The following is a 13,608-nucleotide window of genomic DNA, read 5'->3' as shown; positions in this document are numbered from 1 at the left end:
GGAGGGATAAACTTGCATGTCTATTATGATTTGTTGCTGTCACGAACATTCGTATACCCATTCCCTCAGCGTAAGAATCTTGCATGTACGTTGATAACTACTTCCATACTTCCTCTAGGAAGCTCACAAAAATAGGTCATCCTTTGTAACTACAATGGTAGCTCTGTCACAGAATAATCGCAGCAACGGTTTGCATATGATCAGGTGTAACTGCTACAGAGAGGGTTGCAGCAGCCACCCTACAGCTCATCGTGGGAGAGTCAATAGGCCGACGTTTCCTTATCCTTGCGAATTGATCTGACCACGCATGGAGTAAGGACTTACCAGGGGAAAATGACACACCTAAAGTTTCACCATACAAGGCTCAAGTTCATCCACACTTTCTTTACAAGTTGTGTTACAAGGTTTTTGGATTTTTACCATTTGACCAAATTCACCTTGATCTTTACATGAAACAACAGTTCTTGTACTGGCATGGTGATCTACACACAAGGTATGCTCACTTAAGCTTTACTTCGTCGTTTTCAGACTGCGAGCTGTCAATCTCAAATGACATCAGAAAACACACCAGTGTCTATATGAAGCAGTATTGTAAACTATTTGGACTCCGTCAGTCACTACATTTGAAAACTGGAGTGACTCAAACGAGAGCCATTTATTTTTCCCCCGAAGAGAAAATGGACCACAGTCAATGGCGTGACCGAGATAGGAAAAAAGTCAATATAAGTACCCTAAATGCTTGACGCAGAGATCCCAAACTACCCAGAGAAGGGAGAAGCCAGGAATGGTAATGGAGATTAAATTTCACAAAGAAGACGACAAGACAAATTCATTTAACCAGCTATCTTTGTTCTGCAACTGTTTCAATTTTTAAGTCTATCATAGACATGTACATGTTGTGATTTCCTTTGTCTTTAATTTCCAAAAAATTAGGTACAAAATAAAATCCCAACAAAAATATGAGTACTTTGCATCCCCTTATAGGTTTATACAGGTTAAGAAGGCATGGCTAAATGCCGTACATGAAAACAGGGCACTGTACATTCAGTATATACAAATTACAGGTAATATCACATCAACTACAGAAGCGAAATATGTGGAGAGGAAGAAGAAGAAAATACTTGGTATTAAACAAAACCTGTGGTCTCATAGAAAATAAATCTATCAAGAGGAAAAGGGGAAAGAAAAAAAACATCAGAGAAAACAAATAATATTTTACAGTCCTACTGCATACTGTTGTGTCTTTGTTGTTACAAACTAAAACTATGAACTATTTACAGGCAGTGAAAAGTACAAGATATTAAGGATGAAAATAGTGTCTTGGCCACTACAAAGCTGACGGCAACAGGCAAATAAATTAAACCGTACCGGGCACTTACAACTATGGGGAAAGCGTGAAGGAACAGCATAGATATCGGTAGCGTTTGACGCCATAAAGATTTTTTTGTCACGCCTTAATATTTAGCTCAGAGCAAGGCTTATTTCAGATATATAGAATACATTTCTCTTACATCAGCAGATAAAGGCAACATACACTTTTTTCACTGAGAATATATGGATGCCGTAATTGTAGACAGCAAACTTTTGCAAACTTTTTCAAGTATCATTGTGAAAGTTAAAATAGTAATTGGTCCAGCTGTCTTTTCTGAAGATTAAAAAGATCTTCCCTCGGATTATAACTCACCCCCGTGGTAAAAGCTCACAAGCACTCCTCTTAATCAATGATGGAGTTACTCTACACAGAATACACAGCTGTAACTTCAAGATCCAATCAAATACAATGACTAACCATGCAAAAACTCTTGTAAACATGCTCATTTCTCAAACTTGAAACCCCCCCTTTTACATTTATCAGAAGATTTTGAAAACTGTAAGATAGATCCATCTGGAGAGACTTATGCAGCTAGCAGTGATGGTTACTCATGTCTTTCCTTCGGATAACAAACATAAAAAGAAAAAAAAAAACAAAATACGAGAGCAACAACTAAATCGAATAACAGAGGATTATAAGAGGTCAATGTCTGTGGTAACCTCTCCGAGGTGAAAGAGCTCGACTACTCCTACTGTAGGAGGAAGACCTTTTATCATGGACAGGGGAGAACTTGTTGGAAGGAAACTGGCTACTAGGACGAGCAGTCTCCGTCACCACGGCCACTGTTGCAGCTGCTGCTGCTGGTGTCACTCTATTAACATGATGATCACCGTTCACATGGAACCCTCCTCGATCACCATTGTAGAACTGTCCTATCTGATTAGGCACAGGAGGAGGAGGCAGCAAAGACTCTTCCACATGGTTCTTATGCTGAAACTGAAAGTTGTTCGGGTGAGGTGTCGGGAGGGTGCCTACCAAAGGTCCACGGGGACTGGTAGAAGCAGCTATAGGCGAGTAGTGGTTCTGACCTCTGGGTGAATGGGCCTGATGCTTTGCTATTGGCTGCTGGTACTGTGCGACTGGAGGGGTGTTACCGGGGATGACTTGAGAGTAAACCACGTGTCCTCCGTTGGTCTGGGGGGCGACCTGAAAGTAAGGACAGGGGGCATGTCAAAGTCAGACCAAAGCCTGAATGCTTTATACTTGTACAATAAACAATTGTCCACATCAGTTAACAAAGAATTATGTTGGAACATCACTCCACAACATGTTTATAATGTATGTAAACATATATTCGTGTAGTGGTTACATTTCATTTCCCAAAGATTTGGCTCTTTATCAACATTATAAATTGACAAAGGAATTTGACGACTTTGGTTTAACGATCAGATTCACTACAAAGCTCTAGAGTTCTAGCAGATATTTCCATCGCATGTCTAACCAACATTTGTATAGTAAGATGACTGTAAGATGACTCAAATTCAACCCGTGAGTATACTTTAACCACAAGTCAGGCATGCAACAAAGAGGGTGCAAACTATATCTTTTACAATATTAAGGGAAATAGTACACTACTTAGCTACATCTTTTAAGTATTTTCAAGTTGACTGTAAAATCAAGTTACTTAAAAAATGTTCAGATTTAATTGCTTCTCAGACTCTAAACACCCGTCTGGCTGGCTTAATCATTACCCTGAACATTGAATCAAACTACAGTGCTATTTTCTTAGCTGGTTTACCTGTTGAACTCCAAGTACTCCTGGAGGAGGGGCGACTACAACATGATTTGCTTGTCTCTGTAAACCTCCAGCCTTGGGTGAATGAATTCCTGTTAAGACAATAATTACACGGTTAGTTGCAAACACCTTTCTAGGATTACTCAAAAGTTTTGCACATTTACTGAAGTCAGTAAAAACATTCAGAAGGCCAATGTTCCAATGGATTCTGAAGTTACCTGGAATCAAACAAAGTTTTCTGCAAATAGTATCTTCCATGCATACGTTCTCTTCCAAATTCTACTATTGTTTTGCCTAAATTATGTAGGACTGGAGTTAAACCACAATAAGTACACATTACTGCTTACTATCCTACACAGGTATGAGAGCATACATGTCATAATCAACAGAAGGAATCCTTTTTTTTACATACATAGTTGGATTGAACAAGAGCCCAAGGGCACTATTGTTCCTTGCTTGTAAGGTATATTTACAAGGGAGCAGCACTGTCCTAAAATTGCTATGTGGTCCGATGTACACACACAATATTATTGCCAAAACTATCACAAATCCACCGTTGGTCCTTTTGAGAAACTTTTTAGGACCAGGTGTCTGATATGAGAAAGAGTTGGCTCTTTTTACACTCACAGAATCATCCTAACTGTACTTATTAAGAATTTTAACACAACCAAACAAAACCTTGATCTCTAATAACTTAGCACACAAAGGTTGCAGAGGAGTCGACTTATGGACAATTTAGATCGGAATATGCTGATGAAAATTCAAAGAATTGACTTGACAGAAACTAATACAGGTCACTGGGTCAACCTGATGTCAAAGGTCACCCAAATGCAGGTCGACTATAGGATTACAATTGCGTAACTCCCAAACTTGATGGACATTTGGTTGTCAAGTTATTGCAAAAATAATAGTTTTTGACCACTAATTGACCTTTGTTGACCTTGGATCACATGACTGTTATGTTTGGAAACAATCCCTTATCCCATTCACAACTAGTCCACAAATATCACCCATGTCAGCCCCTGTCAATGGTAGTTTCACAAGTTATTGCCAAAAAACAGATTTTGACCCATAATTGACCTTTGGTGACCTTGGATCACATCACAGTTATTTTGGAAAATGTGCCCCTACTTCATTCACAGCTTGTCCCAATATTTCAGCCATGTCAGACTTCGTGACTAGAAGTTGTTGCAAAAATTAGCAGGAGTGGGCAGTTTTTAACACATAAGCAACCTTGAATGACCTAATGGTTTTATCAAAAATATTCCCCTTGATGTGCACTCTGTCCTAAAATTGTTATTTGCTCCAATGTGCACACACAATGTTGTTGCCAAAAAGGTATCAAAACCAACCTTTGGCCCTCATAACTTGAGAACCTGGTGTCCGATTGAAGCGGGTGTTGGTTTCCTCCATATAGCACAAAGAGCTCTATCTTACATCAAATTATTGACAAACTTCTTTAAGAAAGGACAGGAGGCATTTCAAAGTCAGATGAAAGCCTGAATGCTTATACTTGTACAATAAACACTCACATAATTGTCTACATCAGTCAACAAAGAATTATGTTGGAACAGCACTACACAACATGTTTATAATGTATGTAAACATATATGTGGTAGAGGTTTCATTTCATTTCCCAAAGATTTGGCTCTTTATCAACATTATACACTGACAAAGGAATTTGACAACTTTGGTTTAACGATCACATTCACTACAAAGCTCTAGAGTTCTAACTGATATTTCCATCGCATGTGATAACCAACATTTGTATAGACTCCGAAGGTTCGTAATGTCTGTCACTACATCTTAAAATTCCAACACTCCTCATTACCTCACAGCGAGTCTGTAAGATGACTCAATTTCAACCCTTGAGTATACTTTAACTACAAGTGAGGCATGCAACAAAGAGGGTACAGACTATATCTTTTACAATATTAAGAGAAAAAGATCACTACATCATTTAAGTATTTTCAAAATAAGTACACATTACTGCTCACTATCCTACACAGGTATGACAGCATACATGTCATAATCAACAGAAGGAATCCTTTTTTTACATACATTACTGGCTTGAATTTTATTTTTTTAAAACTATTTATGTGATAGAGTACCCCACAACAGATACATAATTCAGTTTTCGTTGACAAACCACAGTACTACCAAGACTGAACATGGCACTCCACTGAGATAAATTCAAGATGTGACACAGTCATGAAATGAATAGCATTCTTAATAAAAATGTGAAGACATTGCTACAAACACCATCACATTACCAACTTTTGCAAAGGTGTGAGCCCACGGGCAATACATTAGAAAAAAAGGATTACCTGGACCGAAGGTTGGAATATTCCTTGGGGGTGGTGGAGGGGGTACTGGGGGACTTCCCGCCTCTAGACGGCTCTTCTTTTCCGGTGGTGGAGGGGGTGGCTCAGGGGAGTGGGCTCTCTTCAGAGCGAGTACTTTCTCTGTGTTTTTTTCATTCAGCTCCCTCCTCATTCTCTGCAGAGGATCTTCATTGCCTGATGTTGGTTCAGTCACTCTGCAGACAAAGAAACAGTAATGACATGCATAAATGCAGTAGATGTATTAAACATCAATATGTAATCAATGACACCATACACACACACTCCCACCCCATGGGTAGGTTCTCTGCCATCCCCCAGGATATTGCCACAAACTTACACGACAACATTCATGTTCTTCCCCAATGCAAACCAAGGGGTATAAAAAACTTTTGAGAGCTAAGTAAATATGATTAATGCATGATAAAATTTATATAGTAATCTACTGCTGAAACTAGTCAAAATCCATTTTTTTCTTCTTCCAAATTGGTAAAGCAAATTCAAAGTACACTAAATTATTATCTACTGGATAACTGATAGTAAAGCCATTAGACTTTCTCAGTGCATCCCTTGCACTGATCCCTTGGATCAGCAGGTCCAGATGCTGCTGGTACAGATGATGTAGCATGAACAAGACCATTTACAGGGACCAGAAGTAGCTAAGCCTAATGATATAAACCACTGCATGGGATTAGCTCTCAAAACACTTCCAGTGAACTTACTTGCTATTTTGCTGATCTTTTACACCTTTGCCTTCCATAAGTACTTGAGTCAGAGATGTGATGAGTTTGTGGGCCTCATCTGTCAGACTGAGTTTCTTGCCCTCTGACGTTTCTGCGATGGGGGCTTGGCTGAAGAGTGGGAGGCTTTGCAGGCCTTCTGGAGTAACACCGCTGTTAGTCACATGAACGTCCTTGAACGTAATGATGTTAGCTGGCTTGCTTGGCTTATCTGGAGAAGACTCTGTGCTGCTAGTGGGGGATACTGAACCTTCCGGTTTACCGGGGGGCAACTGCTCATTCGGTTCTTCCTCTACGACTGCATTTTCTGGAGGTCTCTTCGTTGTCGACGAACCTTTGCGTTTACGATACTCCAGTAAGGAGACCTTGGAGTAAAAAGAGACCACATCATAATAACTGTTCAGAGTATTTTGTCTATCTGGTGTGTATGCAAAGTGTTGAAATGCTCAATGCGTAACATGAACCATAATGTGCAAAGAGGGCGAGAGACGTTGCAGTGTTGCCCTGTATTTCATAAACAAGTCAAGGCTATGTGCTGCGCAACACTGAATTAAAAGGAAAGAATAAATCTTTTTGCTAGGACAAGACCCTGATCAGTTGCAAAACAAAAACATTGTTGATACTCCTCTGGTTCTGTTGTAGTGTCTCACAAAGCTATGATTGTGCCAGCCAGAGCTATCAATGAATACATACAAATTTCATAACATAAGAGGCTGGCATCCTACCCACATTATAAAAGGGAACCTACCTTCTTCTTAGATGGTGTACATGGTGCACTGACTGATCCTACAGTATTTGCTATGAGGTACTTCGGATCTTCCGCTAGGTCAGGAGGAGGCGGAGCAGCAGGGTCTTCCAGCGGCAACAACTTTGCAGGATAGGGGACACTTGGTGCAATAACACCATCAGAAGGTGGCCTTACATCTTGCAACTGACTACGAGGATCCACATAAACAAGCCTCTGGTCAGCAACGTGACTGATAGGAGCGACCGGTGGGACAATCCGTGCCCTTGGATCAGAAGGGGAGGTGCCTGGCACAGGTGATGTCGGATGTGGATGACCGTGAACAGGTACAAGAAGTGGACCAGGAGGTTGACTGGTAACAGGAGCCAAATGAGGGTCAGAGGTGGTAACGTGATGATCGCTAGATACGTCAACCACAGCAGGCTGGCCAGGTACCTGAGCTGAAGTTTTTTCCTGATCTGATGTCATTTTCTCAGAAGGACCAGACCACGACTGAGACAAGGTTTCACTATTTTCCTCATTGACTTTCCCCAATACACTACTTCTCTGGCTCAAGTCCTGTCTAGGCCAAGTACCACCCAACGATCTCTCGCTGCTCCCTGGGTCAGTGTTCTGACGGAGATACAGGTGTCTCTTCTTTGGAGAAAAGTATGCAGGATTGATCTCTCCGTTACTAAAAGACACTTCATCAGACAGACATCTCTTCAGTGCATGGTTGGCTATGATGGGTGCTAAGGGTACTACAGGGGGTGCTACGGGTACTACGGGGGGTGCTACTGGTACTACAGGGGGTGCTAAGGGTGCAGGAATCACAATGATTGGTTCTTCTTGCTTGGGCTTGACAATGTCTACTTCTTCTTTCACTGGGCTTTCATCTTTCTTGTCTTCCGGAATACTGGATGATTCCTTTGGCAGTTCTGGTTCTTTAGGGACCTGTTTTTCCACTGGGGTCTCTATTTTCTCCTCCTCCTGCACCACCACCTCTGTGTTATCATCTTTGTTGTCCAAGTCCAACTTCCTGACTGCAGTTAACTCCTTGTTCGAGTGGTCACTGAGTGCTGGAAAACTGGGAGCCCTCTCAAAGTCTGCTGGTGTCGTCACCGACAGACCACTGTCAATTGATGAATTCTTCCGAACTTCCTGCAAGATTCAAAAAAAAAACTCCTAATTGATGGTGGGTATAAATACAGCACAAAAGAGTTTGTTTTGTTACTAGTTGAGGGTTTAATGCTTTGTCTTACTCTTGAGTGTTTTCTACAGGCCAATAGATAGACACATAAACCGACACCAAAAAAGATATAAACTCTATTCATACACATACTATATCAAACTGACCAGAAGACAATCACAGCATTACCATAACAGTAAAAACAATACAGAAGCCACAGGTGAGGTGTTTAAATTTTTTGTTCATCCTAAACTGCACTATCACCTAATAGTTAAAATAGTAACATCATGTTTGCTGCCTCAAGAGCAGAAACAATATCACATTGGACAAACAAGAGAATGCACTGTCAACAACTTGGGTATTCCCCCACCAAGAACTGATCAATAACAGAATTTAGCCACCAGTGTTATATCATACATTTGAAACCTTTCTGTCAAATCTGTATGGCATCATCTATCACATCCTTACACCATTTCAAAGGAGATCTAGTGACAAAGCTTACTGCATCACACTACTGGATGATGATGATCATAAACTGCTACATAAATAGAGCGCACCTCCAAACACGAGATAAAAGAAGTAATCCTTATGTCACTCTTTACAAGGCATGAATAGAGTGATGATACAAGGATAGACTGTTGATATACAAAGAGATTGATGATGACATCTTACTGGCATAGCTACTCCATTTTGGGTCTCCTTCCACCATTTGGTACATTTCAGGGATACCCCTCCTTGCTTTGCTTCACAGGTTTAGGAGATCTACTAGAATGTAGGACTTTTAGGAGTTTTCCACGCCCTAAAACATGACCCAGCACTTCATACAAGTACACGGGAAAAGGATGCAAAAGTCTAGGCCTTGCATCTACAGTCTACTACTATGTGTGGGCGGCTATTAATCCCTCTGGCTCAAACTAAAAGAGAGATATCCATTGACAAAGATCACTGAAAGATACAAACTTTTTTTTAAGTGAATAATTGGTTTGTGGGAGTAAAGGAGAGAGAAAATATCTTCAAAAAGTGACACATTTAGCAGTATACTTTGGGTCTCCCAAAATCTGGATGGTAGAAGGGGGTGCCAAGGTTGTGAGGAGACAGGTAAGCGAGGAACAAAGTAAATTAAAGTATACCAAATTGCCCCTATCATTTCATACTTTCCTGTGACCTCTGACAGTACTTTTTTCATTTTTGTTTTCATTTTTTTGGAGGGGGTGTTAAGGACTGTGATCGAAAAGTATCGAATAATTTTCACAATCTTCTACATGTGATAACAAAAGTTTAGAAGACCATGTAGTAAATACCTTCCTAGCAGGGAGTGGAAGATGAGAGGCAGGACCTGAACTCTGACACTTTAGAAGAGACTGTAAAGAGGAGAATATTAAAACAAGGACAGTAAGCACTACACACAGAAAAAAAGAGCTATAGACTACAAAGAGAAACCTAAAGGAGAATTACACATTTGAACAAAACTTCAGATACAACCATTTTCAAAATTTGTTTTCAAATTTTTTCGTGGCCAATAAATTCCATCAGCCACTTTCAATCTTTGGCCGATTTCGCTCTTTATCAATGATAATTTTGGGTACTCTTTCTCCATTCAGCCGACCAGAATTGTCTATTGTATCAGCTTTTCACTGCTTATTGACAATTCAGACTGGCATTTGGGTAGAAGCACCATTTTGTCAAATATAATATCCTCCTTTGAGAAGAGAAACGAACTAGTAGTGACAAAGAATGGATGGTAAAAAAGGAATAAAACCAAAGGAGAAGATTTGGATTTGTCGATACCTCTTCATTTATATCATCTCCCCTTTCTTCTTCTTCTTCCTTCACCTCCAACAGAGGCTGTTCCATCGCCACAGGTTGAGTCAAATTCACAGAGCTATCAAACAACGAAGTACCTTCCGGCTTGGGCAATAAATACTGTGATGGCCTTTCCTCTGCTAGAGAGTGCCTCAACATTCTCTTCTTCAAAGGTGTCATAAAATCTGAAAAACATAAATTGGGTCATAAATGATGTATAAAATATGATCCTGCACTGGGTATACTATTGGGTTTGAACAATACATAGCATCTTCCTAGTCATTGACACAAAAAAACCCAGAAAGGCAATTGGTTGAACAATAGTTGAAGATCACTTGAGATTTTTTTTATATTGGGCCCATTCACTAAACTGAACTGAAAATTGACCAAACTCTGTTCACCAAAAGCAATCATAGCATGGTACAACTCACATATTTATTGTAGCATTAATTTTGTAGTTAAACATGTTTGCAAAGGAATAATACTTTGACACATGTTGATCTCATGTGACATTTACCAATTTCGATAGGGTTCTTGCACTCACTAAGCTGGTTCTACATACTAAGTATGAAGTTCCACAAATAAGTACTTTTTTGAGTTATTATGTTTACATGATTTTACAGATGTTGACTTATGTTGACCACAAATGACCTTTGACCTACACCAATTTCAATGGGGTTCATGTACTCACCAAGATGGATATACATGCCATGTATAAAGTTCAGTAAAGATAAACTTTTTAAGTTATTGTGCTTACAGAGTTTTCAGACTTTTTCTGTTGACCCCAAATGACCAGTGAACTTCACAGAAAAGAACAGAGATCCTGAACTCAATAAGACGGATCCTCACACCAAGTATGAAGTTAATCTACCACAAACTTTTTGATTTAAGGTGTTTACAAGGGAGTGTCACATACACACACATGCAATCACGATCGCATAAATTCCTTCTGCTTTTGGTAAGGAATCAAAAATTAGTCACTCTCAACCATATATATGGACAATTCGGATGCGACTCAAATTCTCGGGGTATTAAGCATCCTATCCATATGTATCAAACTGAAAGTTGTACCAATGCTTCAATCTATTGTCTAATATAAATATAAAAATATTAATATAGGAATAAGGTTACTTAGCTAACAAAAGTTTAATAGAGTAAATAAAAGAGTTGAGATTATACATGTTAATCAGTAAGCATTATGTCTTGACATACCCATACTGTTGCTATTAGGAGAGACAGCTGGACTGGGTGTGACTGGGCTAGCACCTCCTCCACCATTACACACTGGAGAATTACTCCCACTGCTGCCACCAGTATGACTGGTCTCTTGCATGGCCTGACGTAGCCACCGCTGTAACAACACAAGGAAAACAGGACATCGTGTGAAAACAGACACAGCTCAATGGCTATTAAAATATTTGGATGCGAATAGATAGTTTTAAAGATAGTTATGGAATAGTTGTTCACCCCAAAGGATAACAAAAGGAACTTTCTCTATTATCTCAAAGTCTAAAAAGAGCTTGACAACTTATCAAGCACATTGCAAGCATTTCTGCAATCAAAATCAGTTTTATTTCATACAAAGATAATTTTATTGCAAAACTCCACTGGGCTGCTTCCTGTTACTACTGAACTGTTTTATGCATATATGCATAAACAGTAAAATGCATTCCTTACATATCACAAGTTTACAACTCGAACAAATACTGCAAGGAATCTCTTGGCGGAGCATATCACGGACATGTTTAACACAACTGCCTGACAACCAAGTTTGACCCATGCCATATGTAAATGACAGCAGCTAACTTGTAGGGTCTATGAAATGCACCAACCCTAGTCTGATGTTAGTAATCCATTGTTTTAAAATTAAATACCTTCTTTGCTGACCCAAAGCTGACATCTAGGGAACAAGTCCTGTCCCTCACTGAAGCTGCGTTTGGTGAATTTAGAGTTGGCGCCACAGGCTCAAAATTCTCTGTTTTGACAGTTAGAGGACTGTCTGCCGATGCTTCCTGAGCTTTCTCATTCAACCATTCATTCATGAAGAACTAAAAGGAATACAAAGAAAGGTCACTGAGGATTAGAACCAGGTTAAATATCTCGTTTTCAGTGGAAATGACAAAACATGATCTTAAAACCATTGTGATTGATCAAGGAGTTCTAATGCACCATCCATTCACATTGGCCGAGTCCTCAGTATTTGACAGTACAGTGTCCTATTAAGATGTTGCTTATTCATTCAAGCATACACTCAATTTAAAACTCTTTTGTTTAAAACTTTAACTGCTTAACTTGAAAACCAATTTACCCTTTCTTTCAGAGTAAATAACTGGACGACTATCACATCCTTTAGATTTGTTAAATATTTCAAATTTTCACATTAAATTGCTCTTTGTGGAGAGGGGGATAATCTGACTGACACATCAGTTCCTCCATAACCAGAACTATACAAGCTATCTCTGTTTGAAGAGAAGATTTTCACTGCTGAAGTTCACACACTCTCTTACCCGCTTCGTTTTTGGAAACTTGAAGTGTTTACTGTTGGCTGCCGGTGAGGCCAACGACACTGCCTCTTTGCTGGCCTCTTTTTGGTTGAAGTTGGTCTGAACCGAGAGTAAAGTAGAGGAAGAAACACTGATAGCAGCAGGGCAAGGGGATTGGCTAGATGAGCTAGTAGCATTGTTGGATTCATCGTCTGCAGATGACACTTCAATCGAGACACTGGAAGCTCCACTGCTGTTACGACTCCGTCTGCAGACAATGATAAAAACTTACGTATAGCAAAGGTTGAATCGATTATTTACCAAACTGAGAGTGCTGACACGTTTATGTAAATCAAGAACAACAGAACAAATAAGCCTGAATTATCCTTAAATGTAGATTACATAGATGGTTTTCTAACTGTTACTGCATCTCATTACAATGTCTGATAGGCGCTATGTCATTAGTTCCTGAAATATCATGCACATCCATCAATGAGAAGAACACAAGTACGAGGACTTTCATTTTTCACTTTATACCAGAAGTATCAGAACCAAACACCCATTTAACATTGCCCAGCATAATTCATCCTTGCTAACTTACAACAAGTAGTGCACAAGATGACATACCAGTAGAGGGATATGTTACTACCCAGCTGACTTCAAATATGTTGTTTGCTTTGATGTGAATGACAATGTTTAATAATACAGCTACAGTATGTCTATCAGCCAACGATGGCCTTAATGAAACCAAAACAAAACTCCAACTTACTTTCTGGAGGCGCCTTTCTTCTTCTTCCTATTAAGGAATCAAAAAGGGAGGCAACTGTTAGCTATTTGCAATAAATGATAAAGCTTTACTTAGTTTATAGAAAGAAAATGCAATGTATTCTTTGCTCCTGGCCAAGATGAGAAATAATCTATGTTGTTTCATGTTCTGAAAATTTAGTTACATAAATAAAAAAAAACATTAGCAATAACAATCTTTACAAACTATGTCTACTTACCTTGGAGGTCTGGGTTTTGGTTTGTTGTCTACCTGTGGTATCAACTCTTGAATCTATGTGGGCAAAACAAACAAAAAACAGTTATCACAAGCAAATGACTGAATAATCAGAGGGAGAATATCAAACAAATGTAAACTGCTCACAACAAGGTAATCTTAACAGCTCAATAATCTTTCCAGTCTAGTGAACATTAACTGTCGGCTTTCAATCACAAAA

The 13,608-nt window shown here is 39.4% G+C and overlaps 1 protein-coding gene across 3 annotated transcripts in view; it reads right to left on the bottom strand.

Moving 5' to 3' along the window:
* Positions 1-828: 828 nt before the first annotated feature.
* Positions 829-13,608, bottom strand: part of LOC139961069 (uncharacterized) — a 29,207-nt gene continuing 16,427 nt past the window's right edge. For 2 of the 3 annotated variants that reach the window (XM_071959920.1, XM_071959921.1), the window contains exons 13-24: positions 13,393-13,445; positions 13,158-13,184; positions 12,413-12,656; positions 11,780-11,953; positions 11,118-11,256; positions 9,891-10,090; positions 9,404-9,463; positions 6,938-8,074; positions 6,172-6,554; positions 5,435-5,646; positions 3,111-3,199; positions 829-2,518 (exon numbers count right to left, since the gene is read on the bottom strand). In XM_071959920.1, coding sequence (XP_071816021.1) covers positions 2,015-2,518; positions 3,111-3,199; positions 5,435-5,646; positions 6,172-6,554; positions 6,938-8,074; positions 9,404-9,463; positions 9,891-10,090; positions 11,118-11,256; positions 11,780-11,953; positions 12,413-12,656; positions 13,158-13,184; positions 13,393-13,445 — 3,222 coding nt within the window. In that variant the 3' untranslated portion in view covers positions 829-2,014. The remainder of the gene's footprint in view (positions 2,519-3,110; positions 3,200-5,434; positions 5,647-6,171; positions 6,555-6,937; positions 8,075-9,403; positions 9,464-9,890; positions 10,091-11,117; positions 11,257-11,779; positions 11,954-12,412; positions 12,657-13,157; positions 13,185-13,392; positions 13,446-13,608) is intronic. The other variant, XM_071959922.1, reaches the window with a different exon arrangement.

The sequence above is a fragment of the Apostichopus japonicus genome, chromosome 20 (genome assembly GCF_037975245.1).
Source record: "Apostichopus japonicus isolate 1M-3 chromosome 20, ASM3797524v1, whole genome shotgun sequence".
Classification (NCBI taxonomy): Eukaryota; Metazoa; Echinodermata; class Holothuroidea; order Aspidochirotida; family Stichopodidae; genus Apostichopus; species Apostichopus japonicus.
This window is presented reverse-complemented; position numbering and strand designations above follow the sequence as displayed.